General features: G+C 42.1%; 2 protein-coding genes across 6 annotated transcripts in view; both read right to left on the reverse strand.

Moving 5' to 3' along the window:
- The window catches only part of LOC138950513 (uncharacterized), a 34,861-nt gene extending 21,934 nt beyond the window's left edge, over window positions 1-12,927 (reverse strand). Inside the window, exons 1-2 of the mRNA XM_070322243.1 lie at window positions 12,753-12,927; window positions 11,666-12,169 (exon numbers count right to left, since the gene is read on the reverse strand). Coding sequence (XP_070178344.1) covers window positions 11,666-12,169; window positions 12,753-12,859 — 611 coding nt within the window. The 5' untranslated portion in view covers window positions 12,860-12,927. The remainder of the gene's footprint in view (window positions 1-11,665; window positions 12,170-12,752) is intronic.
- LOC138950502 (uncharacterized) overlaps window positions 1-21,638 on the reverse strand; it is a 252,255-nt gene that overhangs the window by 182,677 nt on the left and 47,940 nt on the right. The gene's annotated exons all lie outside the window — the stretch shown is intronic.

Consider the following 21,638-nt stretch of genomic DNA (forward strand, 5'->3'; position numbering starts at 1 on the left):
TTTTGAAAGGACCAAAGTTTTCACAATTGTAATTCTACCAAATGGTGTTAACTGTCTTCTGCTCCAATCTGTTAACATTCTTTTAATCTCTTTTAATTTTCCTTCATAATTAATTTCCAGAATGTTGCCGGTGTTAGTCGAAAATTTGACTCCCAATACTTTAAAGATCCCAGGGTCCCAACAGAAGTTCATATCCCTCATATATCTTTCTTGTGAATTTCGCTTTCTTCCAATCCAGACAATTTGAGTTTTTTCATTGTTTATCTTTAATCCGGAAAATTTAGAAAATTTCTGTAAAGTTTTAACACATTCAACAAACGATTCCTTACTGCCATCCAAATAAAGAGTTGTATCGTCCGCAAATTGAGACAATAACACTTCCTCGTTATTCAATTTCAATCCTTTTATCACAGAATTATTACGTAACATTAATGATAGTATCTCGGAACATATTAAATACAAATATGGTGAGAGGCTATCGCCTTGTCGGACGCCTCTTCTTATATTAAACCAACCAGAATATTGGCCGTTTACTGTAACACATGCCTGTATATCTTGATAAAAAACTCGCATCCACTGTTTTACATCATTTCCAAAATTGAAAAAATCCAATGCCTTTTGTAAAAAGGGCCAGGACACACTGTCGAACGCCTTTTCAAAGTCAATTGCAAGCAGCAAACCTGGTATATTTTTTCTTTCAGTAAACACAAACACATCATACAGCAAACGTACTATATTATCTCCGATAAATCTTCCTTTCATAAAACCTGTTTGGTGTTCACTAATAATCTTAGGTAGCATTATTTTCAATCTATTCGCAATACAGGATGAACAAATTTTATAGGATATGTTAAGCAGGGATATTGGCCGCCAGTTCTTAATAAATTGTTTTGGCTTGTCTTGTTTCGGAATGCATGTAATAATGCCTTGTTTCTGTGTAACGGACAATTCTCCACATTGAAATCCAGCATTTGCAGAACGCAGCAGAAATAATCCAATATCCTGGAAGAAATATTTATAAAATTCTGTTGTAAACCCGTCAGGTCCTGGGCTTGTTCCGTTTTTCATTTTCCGTAATGCTGAGCACATTTCAGTATAGGTAAGATTCCCCTCAATATTATCTCTGTCTTCATTTGTCAAAACGGGATGTGTTTTTTCCATAAATAGTTCCTGTAAATCAACATCTTCTGTTGGTTGCAGATTATACAAATCTTCGTAAAACTGTTTCACGTTTTGCAAAATCTGTCTGTGTTCAAATATTAATTCACCAGTGTCGCCATTTTGCAAAAAACTCATGGCCTTATTCTGATAATGGCGGTTTTCCATATTACAAAAGTACTTACTCACCTTTTCTCCTTCTAACTGCCACCTAGCTTTTGATCTTATCAACATACCATCAATCTTTTTCTTCCTCAAATTTTCCAGCTGGGTATTTAACATTTCAATCTGTAATAAGGAATCATTGGTCACATTATTTTCTAATAACTGTAATTTCATCATTAATTCTTTTTCAATATTTACTTCTCTTTTTACATTTAGTCAAGTTTTGACTAAATGTTTTAACATCGAGGGGGAATCGAAACGAGGGTCGTGGTGTATGTGTGTGTGTATGTGTGTGTGTGTGTGTGTGTGTGTGTGTGTGTGCGTGTGTGTGTGTGCGTGCGTGCGTGCGTGCGTGTAGAGCGATTCAGACCAAACTACTGGACCGATCTTTATGAAATTTGACATGAGAGTTCCTGGGATTGATATCCCCATACGTTTTTTTCATTTTTTTGATAAATGTCTTTGATGACGTCATATCCGGCTTTTCGTGAAAGTTGAGGCGGCACTGTCACGCTCTCATTTTTCAACCAAATTGGTTGAAATTTTGGTCAAGTAATCTTCGACGAAGCCCGGGGTTCGGTATTGCATTTCAGCTTGGTGGCTTAAAAATGAATTAATGACTTTGGTCATTAAAAATCGGAAAATTGTAAAAAAAAATAAAAATTTATAAAACGATCCAAATTTACGTTTATCTTATTCTCCATCATTTGCTGATTCCAAAAACATATAAATATGTTATATTCGGATTAAAAACAAGCTCTGAAAATTAAATATATAAAAATTATTATCAAAATTAAATTGTCCAAATCAATTTAAAAACACTTTCATCTTATTCCTTGTCGGTTCCTGATTCCAAAAACATATAGATATGATATGTTTGGATTAAAAACACGCTCAGAAAGTTAAAACAGAGAGGTACAGAAAAGCGTGCTATCCTTCTTAGCGCAACTACTACCCCGCTCTTCTTGTCAATTTCACTGCCTTTGCCATGAGCGGTGGCCTGACGATGCTACGAGTAAAATGGCATTGCGTTTCATTCTGTGAGTTCGACAGCTACTTGACTAAATATTGTATTTTCGCCTTACGCGACTTGTTTTCTTTTCGGAGGTGTAGGCAATTGTCTTTCCCCTAATTTCCATTAATAAGGTTTCAAAAAATAACTGACCGCTTATTCTAAATTGTATTTCATCATTGGGTATTAAATGTATACCATCCATATCATACACTGGCAGTGCGTAAAACTTCTTCACATCAATAATTAGTTTCTTTAACTCTTTAACATATTCACTATCAAACATCAGCGAGTTATTAAATTTCCAAAAAGGTCTGTCTCTTTTTATATCTTCTGTCTTTAATGTAAGTGTTACTGGCGAGTGGTCAGATCTATAACCACACTCAATGTCACAACCATTTACCTCCATCAGCAAATTACTTGACATCAGGAAATAGTCCAATCTCCCTTGTTTGAGGGAATTACATTTCCTCCATGTATAACGGCGTCTATCGGGGTAAAGGTCCCTCCAGACGTCTATCAAATCATAAAGATCCATCATATCTCTTGATCTTTTGTCTTGACTGGGGTCGATTTACATTACATACATAATTCCTCATATCCACTTCATATCTAACACAACATTCCAATCACCACCAATAATAACATAATCATTTCCAATCTGTCTAATTATTGCGCTTACATTCTCAAAAAATGAGGCTTTATCTCCACAGCTAGGTCCATGTATATTTACAATGGTGTACCTCTTTTTCAAAAATTCAACATCCACAATAATGAAACAACCATCATTGTCACGAACAACATTGTGCACTTTATGTTCAAAGTTATTATTAAACATCACCGCAACACCGTTTTTATTAGAGGCGCATCCAGACAACCACACTGAGTAGCCCCAGCATGTTCTTACATATTGTTTATCTTGGTATTTCAAATGTGTTTCCTGTAAAAAATAAATATTATATTTTTTTCCCTCAAAAAATTGAAAACATCCTTCCTTTTCTTACTTTCATTTATCCCGTTACAATTAAACGTACAAATTCGGAAACCGGTCTGTTCACACTGTAAAATAACTTCTCTATTGTGTGAAAGAATAACAAACAAAAGTCTCTTGTGACCGTTTGGTTTATCTCAGGAAAACAGGAAGTAACAACAACAAAAAAGGAGTGGCCTCCCTTGGCTTACTCCTGTGCCCCGATCGAGTGGCAATAATATAACATCCCCCTTTGTTCATCAAAGTCAAGTTCAGAATGGGGTTCCAGTCTCACAATAAGTAAAGAAACAAAATGCAAAATAATAGGACGCAGGAGCGACTACAAAACAAAACAAAGAAAAGGAACACGACAACCGAAATTCGAATCAACGAAACCGACGCGATTTTCAATCGATCGATCAACGAAACCGACGCGATTTTCAATCGATCGATTTTCAATCGATGAACGAAGATGATACCAATAAACGTTCACAATCAAACACGATGTGTGTCATTTTACTCGAATGAGCATACAAAGTCTTTCAGCCTCTGTGGTTTGACTTCGCGACCGTAACGAGAAGTGCGGACAGGAATCTGGCTTGGTGGAGTCGGTGAAGTCTTCATAGGACTGGGTCGAGCACTCGCAGGTGTAGCAGGTTGGGCTGCAGTCTTCCGTGGTTGAACTGGGGTCTGGGCCGCAGGCCGAGTCGGGGTCTGCTCCACATCAAAGCGCTGGACTTCTGGACGTTGGACTTCAGGTGCAGCTGCTGTTGCCATAGGAACAGGGACAGGCATGGCTGGCATGGCAGGTGGCTCCACCTTCTTCAGGTGAATCCGGTTTCGACGATAGACTCCATCACCAGACTCGACTTCATAGGATCTTTCGTCCAGACGTTTGCTTACGGTGCCGCTTGCCCATTTCTTTGCGCCGAGGGTGAACGGCTTTAGTCTCACAGAGTCGCCTTCTTCAAGAGGAGGCAAGTCTTTCGCACCGACATTGTAGTATTTTGCAGCTGTGGTCTGCTGCTTCTTTAGTTTTAGCACGTGGTTGTCAAGGTTGTCAGCTGTCCTCGGCTTTAGGAGATTTCTGGAAGTGGGAACGAGAGTTCTGGTTCTTCTGTTGAGGAAAGACTGACTTGGACTAGTACCAGTTTCGTTGGGTGTATTGCGGTGATTTAGCAGAGCCAAAAACTGGTCGTCCTTGTTCTTTGTGAGTAGGGTTTTTGCGGTCTTCACCGCGGATTCCGCCTTCCCATTTGCTTTTGGGTAGTGGGGACTACTTGTGTTGTGGTCAAAGTCCCAGTCGCGTGCGAACTTCGCAAATGACTCGGAGGAGAACTGGGGGCCGTTGTCACTGATTACAGTACTTGGAATCCCGTATCTGGCGAAGTGAGCTTTCAATTTCTTGATGACGGTTGAGGCTTTCGTGTTGTCCAATCTGTCAACCTCAAAGAAGTTGCTGAAGTAGTCCACAGTTACAAGATAGTTTTTTTGATCCAGCTCGAACAAATCAACGCCGATCTTCTCCCACTGCCTTGAGGGAACTTCATGACTCATAAGGGTTTCTTTTTGCTGTGATGACTGATATGTTTGACAAGTTTCACAGGACGAGATGTACTGTTTGATGTCTCCACTCATTCCAGGCCAGAATAAGCTTTCACGGGCTCTCTTCAAGCAGCCTTCAATTCCGGTATGTGTCGAGTGTACGGCCATCTTCATTTCAGAGCGGAGTGATGAAGGTACAACTACTCTCTCTCCCTTGAAGAGCAGACCATCCTGTACAGACATTTCGTCTCTGAAACTGAAGTATGGTGCGAGTTCAGCTGGCAGTTGCAGTTTGTCTTCGGGCCAGCCACGGGTAATGACAGTTTTCAGTGTCTGAAGTGTGTCATCTTTCTCAGTCTCCTCTTTCAGCTTGCCGAGCCTCTCTTCACGGATGAGTAGGAAGCTCACCATGTTCACGAGTTCAAAATCCCCTTGAGTGTTTTCTGAAGACGTGATGTAGGCCCTTGAGAGAGTGTCCGCGAGGTACATTTCCTTGCCCTTCTTATATCTCACAGTGATGTCATAGTCTTGGATCCTCAGCATCATGCCCTGCAGACGACGTGGGGCTGCCGAAAGTGTCTTTCTCAGAATGGCTTCCAGGGGCTTGTGGTCACTCTCCACAGTGGTGTGACGGCCGAAGGTGTACTGGTGAAATTTGTCCAAAGAGAACACGATGGCCAACATTTCCTTCTCAATTTGTGCATATCTTGTCTCCGTGTCAGTCAGCGAACGGCTAGCGTACGCAATGGGCTTTCCCTTTTGCGTCAAAACGGCTCCAAGACCACTCTGACTTGAGTCACACTGTATCGTCAGTTCTTCAGCAGGGTTGTAGAAGGCAAGTACAGGTGCTTCAGTCGCCATTTTCTGCACAGAGCGGAAGGCTGTGTCGTGCTTCGATGTCCACGTCCACTCTACGTTCTCGCGTGTCAGTTGACGAATCGGTTCAAGTGTTTCTGATAGTTTGGGCAGGAATTTGGACAGATATTGGACGAATCCGCAGAATCTCCTCACATCCTCCACGTTCTCTGGCTTCTTCATCTCCAGAACGGCAGTGACTTTGTTGGGGTCAATCTTCAAGCCTTCGTTCGTGACTCTATGTCCGAGGAAATTGATCTCAGTTTTTCTGATCTCAGCCTTTTCCTTGTTGAGTTTCATCCCCACAGATCGACATCTTTCCAGTAGGCGAGAGAGGTTGTTGTCGTGATCAACAGCTGCTTCTTCTTCAGAGTCACCTGACCCATAAACGATGATGTCGTCGGACACGCCTATCACGCCGTCCAGGCCCTCGAGTGCATCGTTGAGACGTTTCTGGAAAATTTCAGAACTTACAGACGTTCCAAATGGGAGTCTCTTCCACCTGTACCTGCCGAAGGGTGTCTGAAAAGTAGTGAGTAGACTGGACTCCTCATCGAGATGGACATGCCAGTATGCATTTGACAGATCAAGCTTTGAGAAGAATTTGGCTTTTGCTAGCTCTGGTAGAATGTCCTCCATGACGGGTAGAGGATATCGTTCTCGTTTCAATGCTTTATTTAGGGGACGGGGGTCAATGCATACGCGGAGTTCTCCGGATCTCTTTGTTGCAATCAGCATTCTGCTTGTCCAGTCTGTTGGTTCTTCCACAGGTGTAATGACGTCTCGCTCTGTCAGTCGCTTCAATTCTTCTTTGACTTTGGCCTTCATGGCCAGGGGTACACGTCCACTAGGGGAGGTGACAGGGGTGACGGTTGGGTCGACTTCCAGGTGAGCGGTACCGGGCAAGTTTCCCTGTCCACCATCGAAGACGTCAGCATATATTTCGAGGAAGTCGTGGTTGGAGGGCGAGGTCAGTGGGCCATCAGAAGTTGTTGTCACCTTGGCTACACTGTCAAAGTTACTGTAGTTTACAGTAATGAGCTGCATGGCTTCAGAAGTGTTCTTTCCCAGCAAAGGAATCAAATCTTCTTTGACGACGACGAACTGAACTCTGTACTTTTTCTTAGTCTTCGGGTTCCTGACCGTGAGAACTGTCTTCCCTGTCGCAGTGATTGAAGTCTTGTTGTAGGTATGGAGCGTTTTTTTTGGTTGTTGTGATTGGTGCGTTTCTCACATGTTTTGCGGGAATCACGTTAACACTGGCACCAGAGTCAACTTGACAGATGACTTTCTCTCCCTCGATCACCATTTCACATTTGATCACCTTCTTTTTGCAGTCAACGGCAAGTAGGACTTCATCGTCAGTTTCACTATCCTCCTCCACAGAGTGTAGATTCTTCTTCTTATCACATTTTACAGCAAAATGATTTCTTCTGCTACAGTTCTTGCAGATTTTTCCCCATGCGGGACATTCTTCTTTCCTCAAAGGATGACTTCTGCCACAAAATTTGCAGTTGATCCCTGGATGGTTGTTCTTCCTCGCCCCTTTCAGGGTTTTGCCCTTGCCGCTGGTTTCGGAGACAGCACAGGCCTCATCAGTACCAGCAGACACAGAGCCTAGATTCATCAGCTGTTGGTGTGTTGCTTCTGCTGCCCTACACATCTCTACGCATGTCCTAAGATTAAGCTTTGCTTTCTGTAACAGGCGTTCACGTGTTTTATTATCTCGAATGCCGAGCACCAGGCGGTCTCGTAACAGACTGTCAAAAAGACATTCACAGAAGTTGCAGGTCTTTACAAGTGTTCTCAATGCTGCGATATAGTCTTCGATGGTCTCATTTTGCTTTTGATCTTTCTTGTTGAACGTGAATCTTTCGTAGGTTTCATTAGTTTCACCAATGAAGTGCTTGTCAAAAGCAGCTAGTACGTCTTTTACTGTGTGCTTAGCCTGTAGCTCCAGTCCATTGTAGACCTCGAGACCATCGATTCCTAATGTGTGCAAAAACAGAGCTTTGGTGTAAGCACTGTGAGCTCCCGGGCCTTCCTGTTTGATTCCAGCCACAATGCAGTAGTTTTCCCACATCTGCTTGAACAACTTCCATTCTGCTGCACCTTTCTTCACATTTAGGGGGGGGGGGGGGGGGTGGGGTTCAACCTTTGATCCATTGGTCAGTGGTTGTTGTGCTTGTTGGTTTTGCATCATGGACTAGAAATAGAGATGTTCCGTACACGCTAAATCATGTGAAAGACACAGATCAAAAATGAGCAGGACTGTAGACTGGGAACCGCTCCTTCAAGCGGAGAAGCAGAAAAACGATCTTTGAGCAGCATACGTGAGAACAGAGGGGTAACTTACAGTCTCTTGGAAGCAAAAGTTTGTTAGGTACTTGGTCACCGCTGCCACCATGTAAAATAACTTCTCTATTGTGTGAAAGAATAACAAACAAAAGTCCCTTGTGACCGTTTGGTTTATCTCAGGAAAACAGGAAGTAACAACAACAAACAAGGAGTGGCCTCCCTTGGCTTACTCCTGTGCCCCGATCGAGTGGCAATAATATAACACACACATTGTGAGTAAAAGAACACTCAATATAGACTGGATAACATGCTGTGTGGCAAAAAGCCTGTTTAGCATTCAGTCCATTGAACACAAAAGTAAACCACACCTTCATAACAACGACAGTGTGGGAGAACAAGGGAAATAACTGTTGGACACATAGATATGCACTCGTTTGAACTAAGGTTGATTTCAGAGAGTTCGTTAGGTAAACGTCATACTTCGAAAGAAGGCTAAGCTCGTTTGGTGCAGAGAAAACCACACGAGTATACACAGCTTTGAAACAAACAACATGTAAAACACAAGAATTTGAAGACAATGTAAACAGACATGAACACAAGTAACACATACCTTCGGATCTTGCCGCTGGGCTTTAAGACGAAGGAGTATGATTCCAGGAACTTTATCCAAGTTATTCAATTTTGCGTAAAATATTCAATTACGATTTCTTTGTGTGTTGCAAAATTATGTAATAAAATTATGCAAGATCAAATTCAAAACAGCAATAAAGCTGCTGACGGCAGAATACCTCTGTTGACTTCTCTATCTGTTGGGTCAAACTATGCCACAGACATGTTTCTTCTAGTAGCTCAATATTACGTGATACAGTCTCAAAGACAGAACAACGCAATAACCTTTTTTGTGTAGATTCGATTGACTTTTTCCTGAAATAAAATATTCATGAAGCGGATTCTGACTGAGTTAATATATTTCTGGAAAGCTGAACAACGTTTGTGACTGGTGAAGAAGCAGAGCTGGAGCTTTTTGTATTGTTTGTCGTTGGTTTTATTACACACGCACTCACATACGGTCAACAAAATGTTGCATGTTCCTGCTTGACAAACAAATGCCTGCATACATGTGTGCACGTTCGAACGTACAAACATTCATACCTGTGCAAACAATCTGCCACTTCAAGTTCAACACCCAAACCCCACACATTCCTCCAAAAGGAGTCTGAAATCAAATACTGGCATTTGTGGTATTGAACGAGGACCTCAACTTCCATTGTCTAGTGCATGTGGGTCTCATGTTGTACGTGTGAAACCACTTACTTAAAAAAGAAAAAATCGTGTAAGCTTATCAACAAAAAAACGAACAATTATATTCTTAAACAAACTGGTTAGAATAGCAGATTTAGGAGAATGCAATGCAAGGAACATCTTTATCTAATTCGGTCGATGCTTAGATCTAGACAAGAAGGGCAAAGCCCATACGACTCACATACTTGACCTTGACCTTTACATGACCTTGACCTTCAGGGTCAAGGTCAAATAACTAAACCTAGCAATGACATCATACACTAAGAACTGCTTTACACATTTTTCCTACCAAAATACATGTGACCTTGACCCAAGGTCAAGGTCATCCAAGGTCATGCAACACAAAGCTGTTAATTCAAGACATAGGAAGTACAATGGTGCTTATTGGCTCTTTCTACCATGAGATATGGTCACTTTTAGTGGTTCACTACCTTATTTTGGTCACATTTCATAAGGGTCAAAGTGACCTTGACCTTGATCATATGTGACCAAATGTGTCTCATGATGAAAGCATAACATGTGCCCCACATAATTTTTAAGTTTGAAACAGTTATCTTCCATAGTTCAGGGTCAAGGTCACTTCAAAATATGTATACAATCCAACTTTGAAGAGCTCCTGTGACCTTGACCTTGAAGCAAGGTAAACCAAACTGGTATCAAAAGATGGGGCTTACTTTGCCCTATATATCATATATAGGTGAGGTATTCAATCTCAAAAACTTCAGAGAAAATGGGGAAAATGTGAAAAATAGCTGTTTTTTAGGCAACATTTATGGCTCCTGCGACCTTGACCTTGAAGCAAGGTCAAGATGCTATGTATGTTTTTTGGGGCCTTGTCATCATACACCATCTTGCCAAATTTGGTACTGATAGACTGAATAGTGTCCAAGAAATATCCAACGTTAAAGTTGTCCGGACGGACGGACGTCCGGACGGACGGACGGACGGACGGACGGACGACTCGGGTGAGTACATAGACTCACTTTTGCTTCGCATGTGAGTCAAAAAGCACCCACTTATTCCAGTATAATAGAGAGAAAAAATCAATTGAAAAAGTTCCAGATCTAGACACGGCAGCACTAGCAGCAATTTTAGCTAGCAAAATCGAACTTGCCCTGCAGTCATGCAAGGTCGAACCACTTTCCCTGCCTAGTGGGGGTTTGGCTAGTAGAGGGCCGGTGCTGGCACACTCGGAGTGAAACGACATGTCACCTACTTCGATAGGTTCTCCGGATTTACGTGTACAAACAGCGTCCGGGTTTACCGCTTCGATTCTAAACCCTAGTTTCTCATGTTGGTAACAAACTGGCTATTTTTTTATTTTTATTGTTTGACCTCAGTTGCATGCAGGCTGCTGCAACCCTTCTTTTATTCTTTTTTTTTTTGGGGGGGGGGGGGGGCGGGGAGCATCCTTCTTCTATTTTTTTTTCTACTTCTTTCCGCTTATCCTTAATACCTAGCCTGGACATGTATTCATATGATGGACAATTTTTTTTTTCTTCATTACAGTTACTCTAACGTTACAGCTATTTCATTCATCTTTGCTATGTCTAGTAGTTTGTGCGTTTGTCTGCGTGCGTGTGCGTGTGTGTGTGTGTGTGTGTGTGTGTGTTGTTGTTGTTGTTGTTCCCATAATTCTGTTAAATAATATCATTCTCAGCGGGACAATACATAACAGGTTAATTAATCCAACGCTCGATAGACAAAAGGCGAGAATGTACAAATTACCAATTACAGTACTAGTTTTCAGCACAGCATCATACGGCGCATATATAAATAACTTTACATTAACAGCACTATACTACTATTTATCTATATTCTTATACACAGTTCAATTTTACTAGAGATTTCGAAGTCGAGCTTGGTTCTGAAATAAGACCTTCATGTTAGTTTTTGGATTTCCGTACTTAAACTGGCTTATGCACATTTTCGATATCAATATAAGGTGATTAATTATGAAGGTTTTCTCTCTGGGGATATCACGCTATTTGTTTATCAGATGTGTCGTTGGTCCACATTAAATGATGCTAGAATGCAAGGTCGCAATCATTTGGTTATCAAACCAGGTTGTGTTCTTTTTTTCATCACCTTTTTCCGCGCAAACAGTTTTGCGCCATTTCTTTTGCGCAGACTGGGCGGGACAGGAAGCGGAAGCGCATCACTATTTCTGATTGGACAATGATGCCGACGCCCACTTGACCCCCACTACAATGTCAAGGTCGGAAAGTCGTGAATAGAAAAGGTGTGAATATAATAACATTTGTGAATTATCAAACTTCCTTCCGACGAACACGACCACACCGGCCAACACAAGAGTGACAGGAGGCAGTGTTAGATTCAGTGTTCAATGTCATTCTTACCACTCAGCCTCATCGGCCAGGATGTGCACGCGTCCGTGTGTCTGTGCGTGTTGACACAGCTCCTCCACCCAGGCCTGCACTTTCTTCTTGCCTTCCTCTGACCGTACCCGTACCCCCGCCATGTTGACGAGCTGCACGCTGCCGGCTCCCTGTCCGGCAGTCTCTCTCACCTGATGACCCACAAGGTAAGCAGCAGCAGCGCCATCTCTACTCGTCTGAAGAACAAAGACGGTGCCGCAGCCCTTCCTCAGCAGAAAATGTCCCTTCAATATCAAGACTACGCTTTTTGAAGTGCCCGTCGGGCCCCAGAGGATCCTCACGTCGACGTCGTCGTCGTCTGGCGGCTCCTCCAAGACTTGAAACTGCTGCGGGAACAGAGCTATGCAAGACATGGGTCGACCATGCTCCATTCCAACAGCGTGAACAAGATGGCCCTGGGTCCACAGCTGTAGTCTTGGCTGTCTGCTGAGGAATAGCTCAACCGTTGTCAGTGGTATGGAGAATCTGTCATCATACACATTCACACATTATTAGGTATATCGCACACACACACACACACACACACACACACACACACCACACACACACACACACACACACATACACACACACAAACACACATACCGTTACACACACACACATACCGTTACACACACACACACGCACACACGCACACACACACACACACACACACATACACACACACACACAAACACACAACACACACACGCACACACAAGCACACACGCACACACACGCACACACACACACATGCATGCATGCATATCAATCAAAGCAAGTCAAACAATCACCACAAAGATCACGAACAAAAAAACATCCACACAAACAGGGAGAGATCAAAACAGAGAATTCGTAACGCGAAACGAGAGAGAGAGAGAGAGAGAGAGAGAGAGAGAGAGAGAGAGAGAGAGAGAGAGAGAGAGAGAGAGAGAGAGAGAGAGACAGAGACAGAGAGAGGGGGGGGGGTCGGGAGAAAGAAAGAAAGAAAGATAGATGACGATAGGACAAGTAATAACAAACGTGCGTGCGTGCGCTTCACCGATATGATACAGCTATGCAACAGTACCTGGCAACACACTGTGTGTAGGTAGCTGTATCCATGGCAGGGTCCCCGCCCTCATTCCGTTCCAAGCTTGCCCTCCACCACGCGTCGAGCCTTGTCTGGTCAGCCATGTCGTCCTCACAAAGACATATCTGGCTGACATTCCGACATGGCTCGACGCTGAGGCCTTCTTGCAACTCCTGCAACTGAGATCAACACACACGGACTGTAAACAATGCGGGAAATGGCACAAGGGATGGTTTAATACACGATGCACACAAAGACAGTGTAACATTAGGCCTACCTGAGTTGGAAATATCTTCGTTCCTGCTTTAGTGTTTACCAGCCTAAAAGACAACTTTCTGAACAAAAGCAAACCATCTTTTCGGAAAAGAGTTTCCCGTTAATGGTGACGCGCATTAGGCTACGTAAAGTACAAGTGACGTCGTTTTCGCGACAACAAAATGATGTCTACTATTCAAGGTCATTGTTCTTAGAGCTCCAGTAAAAAATAAAAAGCAAATCAAATACTTATTCGACTCACCTTCGTCTTGTCCCACAACAATGTAATACACCCCCCCCCCCCCTTTTAGGATCCCCCCTCCCCCATGGAAGACTCCCGCCACCACCACTCCCACAAGAGTCCCTCCCTTCTTATACAACCACCCCCTTTTATGCCTGACCTCCCCCAATAAGACCCTTTGTTTTGTTTTTGTTCATAACCTCTGTAAGTTAACCCACATTTTAAGACTTAACCCCAATAAAAATTTTTTTATAAAATTCCTCTTTCAGCTTCATAAATTAAATGTTCAAGAGAAACCTTGGCATCAGAATAATCGACAAAAACTTGATCAACAGTGCGACCTGTGATATTCCAGATATGTTCAGTGGTGATCATCTTGTCCAGCAAACATGTCCATGCTATTACTGTGAACATATACGAAACAAGCTACATTTTGGTCATGTCTGCTGATTAATAACACCTACAATTGTAGGAAATGTGGAGGCTTTGTTTCCAAAATATCTGAAACAAAACTCAACTTAAAAAGTTGAAGAGCATGACCCCGCTGTGACCCCAACATTTGACGAAGGTCAATCAAATCGGGGTCAAATCGGAAGATTATCAAATACCAGAAGTCTGAAAATGTTTAAAGGTCTAGCTTCAAAATCATCCCACTTAACGTTAAGTTTTTTGTTCGGACATGCGGACGGACACTGCATACAGTGTGTGGACTAAGAGAATAGCGCTATGAACTAGCCCTTACTTTACGTTGGTGAACAAATCTCTCTCTCTCTCTCTCTCTCTCTCTCTCTGTTTCTCCTTTTTTTCTCTCTCTCTCGCTCTCTCTCTCTCTCTCTCTCTCTCTCTCTCTCTCTCTCTCTCTCTCTCTCTCTCTCTCTCTCTCTCTCTCTCTCTCTCTCTACTTCTCTCCTGCGTTCGTCTGTTTTTGCGTGTGTGAGCGAGTGTAGGTCAAGAGTTAACTTACATCGCTCATGTTTAGCAGCACCTCCTCCAGACAGCGTCTCGTTGTGTCGGGCAGGACAATGGCCTGGTGGAGGGCTGGCTGTGTGACCAGGTCACCCAGGACAGAGCGCCTCACAACATCTCTGGCTTGCTTCAGGTAGGCAGCGGCCTTCTTTAGTTCTTCTTGAACTGCAAGGGGGTCGTCTTCTGTCTGAGGTATGATTGCCGCCATCATTATCCCACGCTCGCGATGTATGGCGAGCAGGTCAACAAAGTCCTCCTCCAGGTTCAACGGCTCTGCTTTGATGCTGTTCGTGTTCCTGGCGGCTGCACCAGTATAGATGCTTTGGGTATTAGCACCATATACACCAAATTTAGCTTGAGTCAGAATTACCATAATTTCTTTTTCCCTTGCGGCTTTCTCCTTTATCTGATTCATACAGTCGTGGACCTTTTTCAGCACTCTGTCTATGCGGACAGTGTCCCTGACCTCTCTACTCTCATCTATGTCTATTTGTTGCTGTGTTTTCAGTACCTGGATTCGCTCACCTTCACCGATATATACCATTCTCTCTTGCACAGTGTCAATGTGAGCCGGGGGGATTATGTATGATTCGCTCTCAAGGTGCGGGAACCAGGCGTTGAGAAATTCCCTCTGGAATCAAAGACATGATGGTGGTTCACACAATATTTGCCTGGAACACAGCAGATAATTGTTCTATGGTGTAAATTAAAAATGAAAAACAAAAACAAGTAAAACAACAACAACAACAACAACAACAACAACACAAAAAGAGTAAAACTAATGATCATGCACCTTATTCATTTTAAACATAACTTCAAGTCTTAAAATATGAGGTTTCGGTGGATGTTTTTTTTTTTCTGAGATGAATTTACCTCATGGTCTGATAACCTTAACACTTGGTCCTCTGATTCCTGTGATCTTGCCATCAACGGCGGGGCGGTAGAGGCAGCCTGGTTCCCCGGTGACCCAGAGGTACTGCACGGCGGAGCACATTCCACAGCCGGTCCCTGTGTGATGTGCATGGTATAACCGTCACTTCTGTCATAGCACTGTTCATATATGTAATGATCATGATATTACCGTCATTTCTGTCATAGCACTGTTCATATATGTAATGATCATGATATTACCGTCATTTCTGTCATAGCACTGTTCATATATGTGTTCTGCGCGAACTTAGAATCCGGTTTCATTCTAGAATGGACCGGGTCCAGGTTGGAATTCTAACCCTGCGCAAGTACAGGGGTGCCATTCTAGAATGAAACCCTTGAATAAAGGGGGCCGTAATGTTTGTAGGTAAGACAGAGTTGTCTTCCCTTGAATTATCTCCACCTGCACCTTCCCTTTGATAAAATGGGGCTGATTTGTCTACCCCTGAAAAAAATCCTTTGGCGATCTTGCGATGTCATGTCATGTCAAGAAAGTTGACACTCCTGAGTACGCAATAAACAAAGGCAGACCATAGCAAGGGGGACTACCAGGGCGGTATTGTTTGCAGGGCAGTTGTTTTTGTGATGAGAGCCGGTTGCGGCCGCTTGCAATGTCAGCGCTGTCTCCCTCTCGGAAATGTCCGGTTTTTTGACAATTTTTTTGACAGACAGACGGTCAGACCGACTAACCGACAGACAGACCAAGAGAAGGACAGAGTGAGTTATAGAGCTGTTGTCACAGGTTTAAAAAAAAGTTGACATTATATCTTCACAATTCAGAAGACCAACTTCATGCATATGAATAAGATTAAAAGTTACAAGCGAGATCGGCAAAACACTGTCAGTCCGGAAATTTCCGTTCGTAGCGATCAGTGCTGAGTGTCTCTCAAAATCGTAATCACTTTCAGAACATCACAATCCCAATTCACGATGTCTTTGAGTAAAGTGTAAAAAACCCGAGAAAAAAAACCCAACCAAACACACAAAAAACAAAAACAAACAGAAAATCGACATTTGTGGCTTTGGTTGTGTGATAGTCTAACTGAAATGACTATTCCAACTTGGACCCAAATTCCAACCTTGCGCACGGCCCATTCTAGAATGGACCAGCAACAAGGGTTTCATTCTAGAATGGCACCCCTGTACTTGCGCAGGGTTAGAATTCCAACCTGGACCCGGTCCATTCTAGAATGAAACCGGATTCTAAGTTCGCGCAGAACATATGCAATGATCATGATATTACCGTCACTTCTGTCATAGCACTGTTCATATATGTAATGATCATGATATAACCGTCACTTCTGTCATAGCACTGTTCATATAATGATCATGATATGACCGTCACTTCTGTCATAGCACTGTTCATGTAATGATCATGATATTACCGTCATTTCTGTCATAGCACTGTTCAAATATGTAATGATCAGGATATTACCGTCATGTCTGTCATAGCACTGTTCATATATGTACTATGCATGATATTACAGTCACTTCTTTCACAGCGCTGTTCATAATTATGAGTTGTATGCATGATATTACCGTCACTTCTTTCACAGCGCTGTTCATAATTATGAGTTGTATGCATGATATAACCGTCACTTCTATCATAGCGATGTTCATAATTATGAGTTGTGTGCATGATATGACCGTCACTTCTGTCACAATGCTGTTCATAATTATGAGTCGTGTGCATGATATTACAGTCACTTCTGTCTTAGCGATGTTCATAATTATGAGTTGTGTGCATGATATTACAGTCACTTCTGTCATAGCGCTGTTCATAATTATGAGTGGTGTGCATGATATTACAGTCACTTCTGTCATAGCGCTGTTCATAATTATGAGTTGTGTGCATGATATGACCGTCACTTCTGTCATAGCGCTGTTCATAATTATGAGTTGTGTGCATGATATGACCGTCACTTCTGTCACAATGCTGTTCATAATTATGAGTTGTGTGCATGATATGACCGTCACTTCTGTCATAGCGCTGTTCATAATTATGAGTTGTGTGCATAATATGACCGTCACTTCTGTCATAGCGATGTTCATAATTATGAGTTGTATGCATAATATGACCGTCACTTCTGTCATAGCGATGTTCATAATTATGAGTTGTGTGCATAATATGACCGTCATTTCTGTCATAGCGATGTTCATAATTATGAGTTGTATGCATGATATGACCGTCACTTCTGTCATAGCGCTGTTTTAGATAGTGTGACTCACCTTATTGTCATGCAATAGTATGTGAACGTGTTTCCTCACATGGTACAAACATTATTTTATTTTCCCGTGCGTTTGTGGGCCAAAACGCCCATGTACACTCATGGTTTTGCACGAAGAGGATTGTATGTGCTTGGCCGTATGTTCTGTCGGCCATATACTTATACTCTACTCTGTGTCGTGGGATGCATGCTTGGTATTTTCATGTTTCTATAATTCACTGACATGGATTTCAGGATCTTTACCATTTTTACCTGGTTTTGTACCACACAATGGGGGGAGGGGGGGGAAAGCAGGTATGCAAATAAAGTGACCCGGGAGATCGGAACATCTCTTCTCTTTATCAAGCAGGTGGTGGGGTTCCAAGCACTCAACCATCAACTTGGCTGTTGCGATCGTCATCAATGAGGAATGTTCAGTCTATTTGCGTGTATCGACACTGAAACGGACAATGCATGAATACGACCCCCAACAAATTCACAGATTAGATCGGCCGTGTAGGAGCTGAGGGGGAGGGGAGGGGGGGCAGGAGAGACAGAGATAGACAGACAGAGATAAACAGACAGAGATAGACAGACAGAGATAAACAGACAGAGATAGACAGACAGAGATAGACAGACAGAGATAGACAGACAGAGATAGACAGACAGAGACAGACAGACAGAGACAGACAGAGACAGAGAGACAGACAGACAGACAGAGATAGACAGACAGAGATAGACAGACAGAGATAGACAGACAGAGATAGACAGACAGAGACAGACAGAGATAGACAGACAGAGATAGACAGACAGACAGGGATAGACAGACAGAGATAGACAGAGAGAGACAGACAGACAGAGATGGGTTGGTTGGCTGGTTATTGTTTGTTGTTTTATGTGCCTACAACCTGTGGCAATCACGATAACATTGTAGACAGTTCTGAAAACCGCATGTCTTGTTACACTTCTTTTGTCAAATCTTGTTAAACGTCTTAATCTCCTTGAAACATGTAAACCTGTGAAAGTATTCATTCGTATTCATTCTTTTATTTTTACAAAGTACTTTTGGGGGCTTACTGATTTGTCTATTTAGTGTAAGGGAAGGAACTGTGCTTGTTCTTGACAAATGGAATGTCAGGATAATTCTCAGGAATGTTGTGTCTTAGTAAATTTAGAAAAGAATTAGTGACAACAAATTATTTGAAGTATGTGAATGGTATTTTTTTTTATTTTAATGAGTTTTTAGGCTTAGCTGTTTTATTTTTAAAGTATTCAGTTATAATTATTTAAAGCACTTTTTGGTTTCATAGGTACTTTTTCATTGGCAACTGAAAATTGATTCTACTTCCTCTTGAAGTACCAGACATTTTCAGCAGGGAACCAGATTTTCATGCTCGTGATTTCCAAACGTTTTATTCCTAACTCAGGTGAGCAATGGTTTTTATATTGTGTTGGTTTGTTTCTCAGAGTGTGTGTGTATTGTTTCCCAAGTTTATTTGATGCGGGGTTTTGTAGTTTTGAAGGATTATTTGGATTTGATATCACATAAAATAGTCATAGAATGCAAAGAATCATATGTGGTTATCTTGAATAATGGAGAAAATTATTCATTGAAAGAAACTGAAGTGACATGATGAAATAGGTATTGTATTATGAAGATATAGTTGTAAAAGATGTATTTTAAGAATTTGATGATAAGAAATATCGTTTTTGTATTTGTTTTAGTATTTTAGTTGATAGTATTTGTTTTTCTCGCCTTTATGAGTTATGCATTCTGCCACATGGTTTGAGGAGTTGCTGTGCGTTCACTGTTGATTTGTCTGGAAATGAATATGTGTTTTAAGTGTTTGATTATGTGGTTGACAGAAATGGAACATAGTCTTTCTTTTTGATGGAAAAGGAATTACCATTCAAGTTATGTAAATGGTAAGCATGCGCATTATTTTGTATGCAGCAGGCTTTCTAGTCATAAGTGACTTGGCATGTTTTTCGGTCATTTTGAGAAGAATTTAAGGCATTGAGTGTCTTAGTTTTTCTGTGAGTGATGAAGCTTGTAGCTTGTCACTGGTGGACGTAGTCAAGTTTTGATGTGGTCTTGATTGTACTTGGCCCAGAATTCATCAAAGCATAACTTCTTGTCCATGCGAAAAGGAATTTGTAATCACAGGCACCAGAGGTGGTAATTGAATTCATGTTCTTATGCGGTTGTATTCCTGTATCATGATTTACATAATATATTCTATACTAGAATGAATACCCGCTTCGCCGGGTAGCCGGCTTCGCCGGGAAGAAGTACTTAGAGCCGTACGCCGGCTTCGCCGGGTCCGAACAATGGACCCGCCAAGCTTAGGTCCCTCCCAGATTCGTGGAATGGGAACAGCACGAAAATGATTCAGTGGCCATAATGCCATTCCTGACCATATCGAGTCCCATCCTTGTCGACGAATGTAACTGTGTTAATCACCTTTGGAGGCGAACTCCACTCAAACAGGACTGAGCAAGTTATGGCTTCTCAACGGAAGGCCAGTACATAAAATTACACAAAAGCCGCCAGACCACATCACAAACAGAACTGAACAATGCACAGGTGTTGCTTACATAGAGACACACACACTCACACACACACACACAAAAACACAGAGAAGCCGTATCTATAGAGAGATAGATGACAGTGTATTTTTCGCGTGGCTATAAATTGATTCGACCTTTGCACTTTTACAGTGAGGATAATTTACGGGTCCAATTTACGTTCTGTACACTGCGTTGACCTTCTAAAAATAGTAACAGTAACAGAACGCCGGGAATATCCGAAGACGCTCCTTGTCACACAAAAGTGCACCAAACGAAGGAAGGGAGGTAAACGCTGAAAACCTGGAGAAGATGAGAAGATAAGGAAGAGTTACTTATAATGGTGAAATGAACACAAAAACTAAAATCATTTCAGCGCTGCGCGCTGAGAGCACGTGTTGAAATATCTCATCGATGATATTGTGTCCGGGGTGTAGCTGAATACGGTGTCCAAATTTGAAAAAGATCCACCGAGAACTTTGGCTTTGGTGTGTCGGTATGGGGGCCCGGGTAGCTGAGGTGGAACCAAAATAGCTGAGGTGGAACCAAAATCGGTTCAGCGCTGCGCGCTGAGAGCACGTGTTGAAATATCGACCAGGTTGTGTCCTGTACCGGGTCAACCTGAATATGCCCACCAAATTTGAAGCAGATCCATCGAGAACTTTGGCCGTGCATCGCGCACAGACAGATACACAGACACACAGACACACAGACACTAGTCGTATATATATATACTAGAGGAATACCCGGCTTCGCCGGGGTGAATCGCGAGACAGAGACAGACAGCGTGGCGGTTCATCACAATCACCTCTGCAGGCGAAGTCCTGTCAAACGGGATTGAGAATTTTAGAGCTTATTTCTTAGCCCTATATTATCTGCTGTGGCTTCTCACATGCCAGAACATACAGACAGACAAAAGCCGCTAGACCCCATCACAAACAGAACTCTATAATACATAGGTTTTTGCCTACACACACACACAAACACACACACACACAGAGAAGCCGTATATATATATATGCATATCTGTATCTATAAATATATAGAGATAGGTGAGAGTGTATTTTTCGCGTGGCTATAAATTGATTCGACCTTTTCACTTTGACAGTAAGAACAACTTACGGGTGCAAGGGAAGCGTTCTGGACAGCGCAGTGACATTCTAAAAATAGTCACTCTCAGAAACGGGAATTTGGGGTGAACGGCGCGGAGACAGACAGCGTGGCGGTTCACCACAATCACCTTTGAAAGGCGAAGTCCTGTCAAACGGGATTGAGAATTTTAGAGCTTATTTCTTAGCCCTATATTATCTGCTGTGGCTTCTCACATGCCAGAACATACAGACAGTTAGTTAAAATTAATATTAAAAGTCCTACGGTTTTGAGCCATTAAGGACTTGAGTGTTTGTCCGCTTTCAAAAAGAGGAAAGAAAGAAACAAAAAATAAGGAGAGGAGGGCAGGGGGTGGGGTTGAGTTGATAATGCTCTGTGGAATTTGTTAAAATGAAAAGTAGTTAAGATGTTTCTTGGTAAGAATTATAAGTCTGTATTCTATATCTTGAATAACGGGCTTGTAATATTATTTTTATTTTATTTCAAATCGAGTTAAAAAGTGGAACCTTTCAGGATCACCAATAAAACCAAATAGATGAGCAAGTAAGAGGAACACGAACAATAAATCTCAAAACTTTTTACAAATAAAAGGATTAAGATGTAAGC

Source organism: Littorina saxatilis, linkage group LG16 (genome assembly GCF_037325665.1).
Source record: "Littorina saxatilis isolate snail1 linkage group LG16, US_GU_Lsax_2.0, whole genome shotgun sequence".
Taxonomy (NCBI): domain Eukaryota; kingdom Metazoa; phylum Mollusca; class Gastropoda; order Littorinimorpha; family Littorinidae; genus Littorina; species Littorina saxatilis.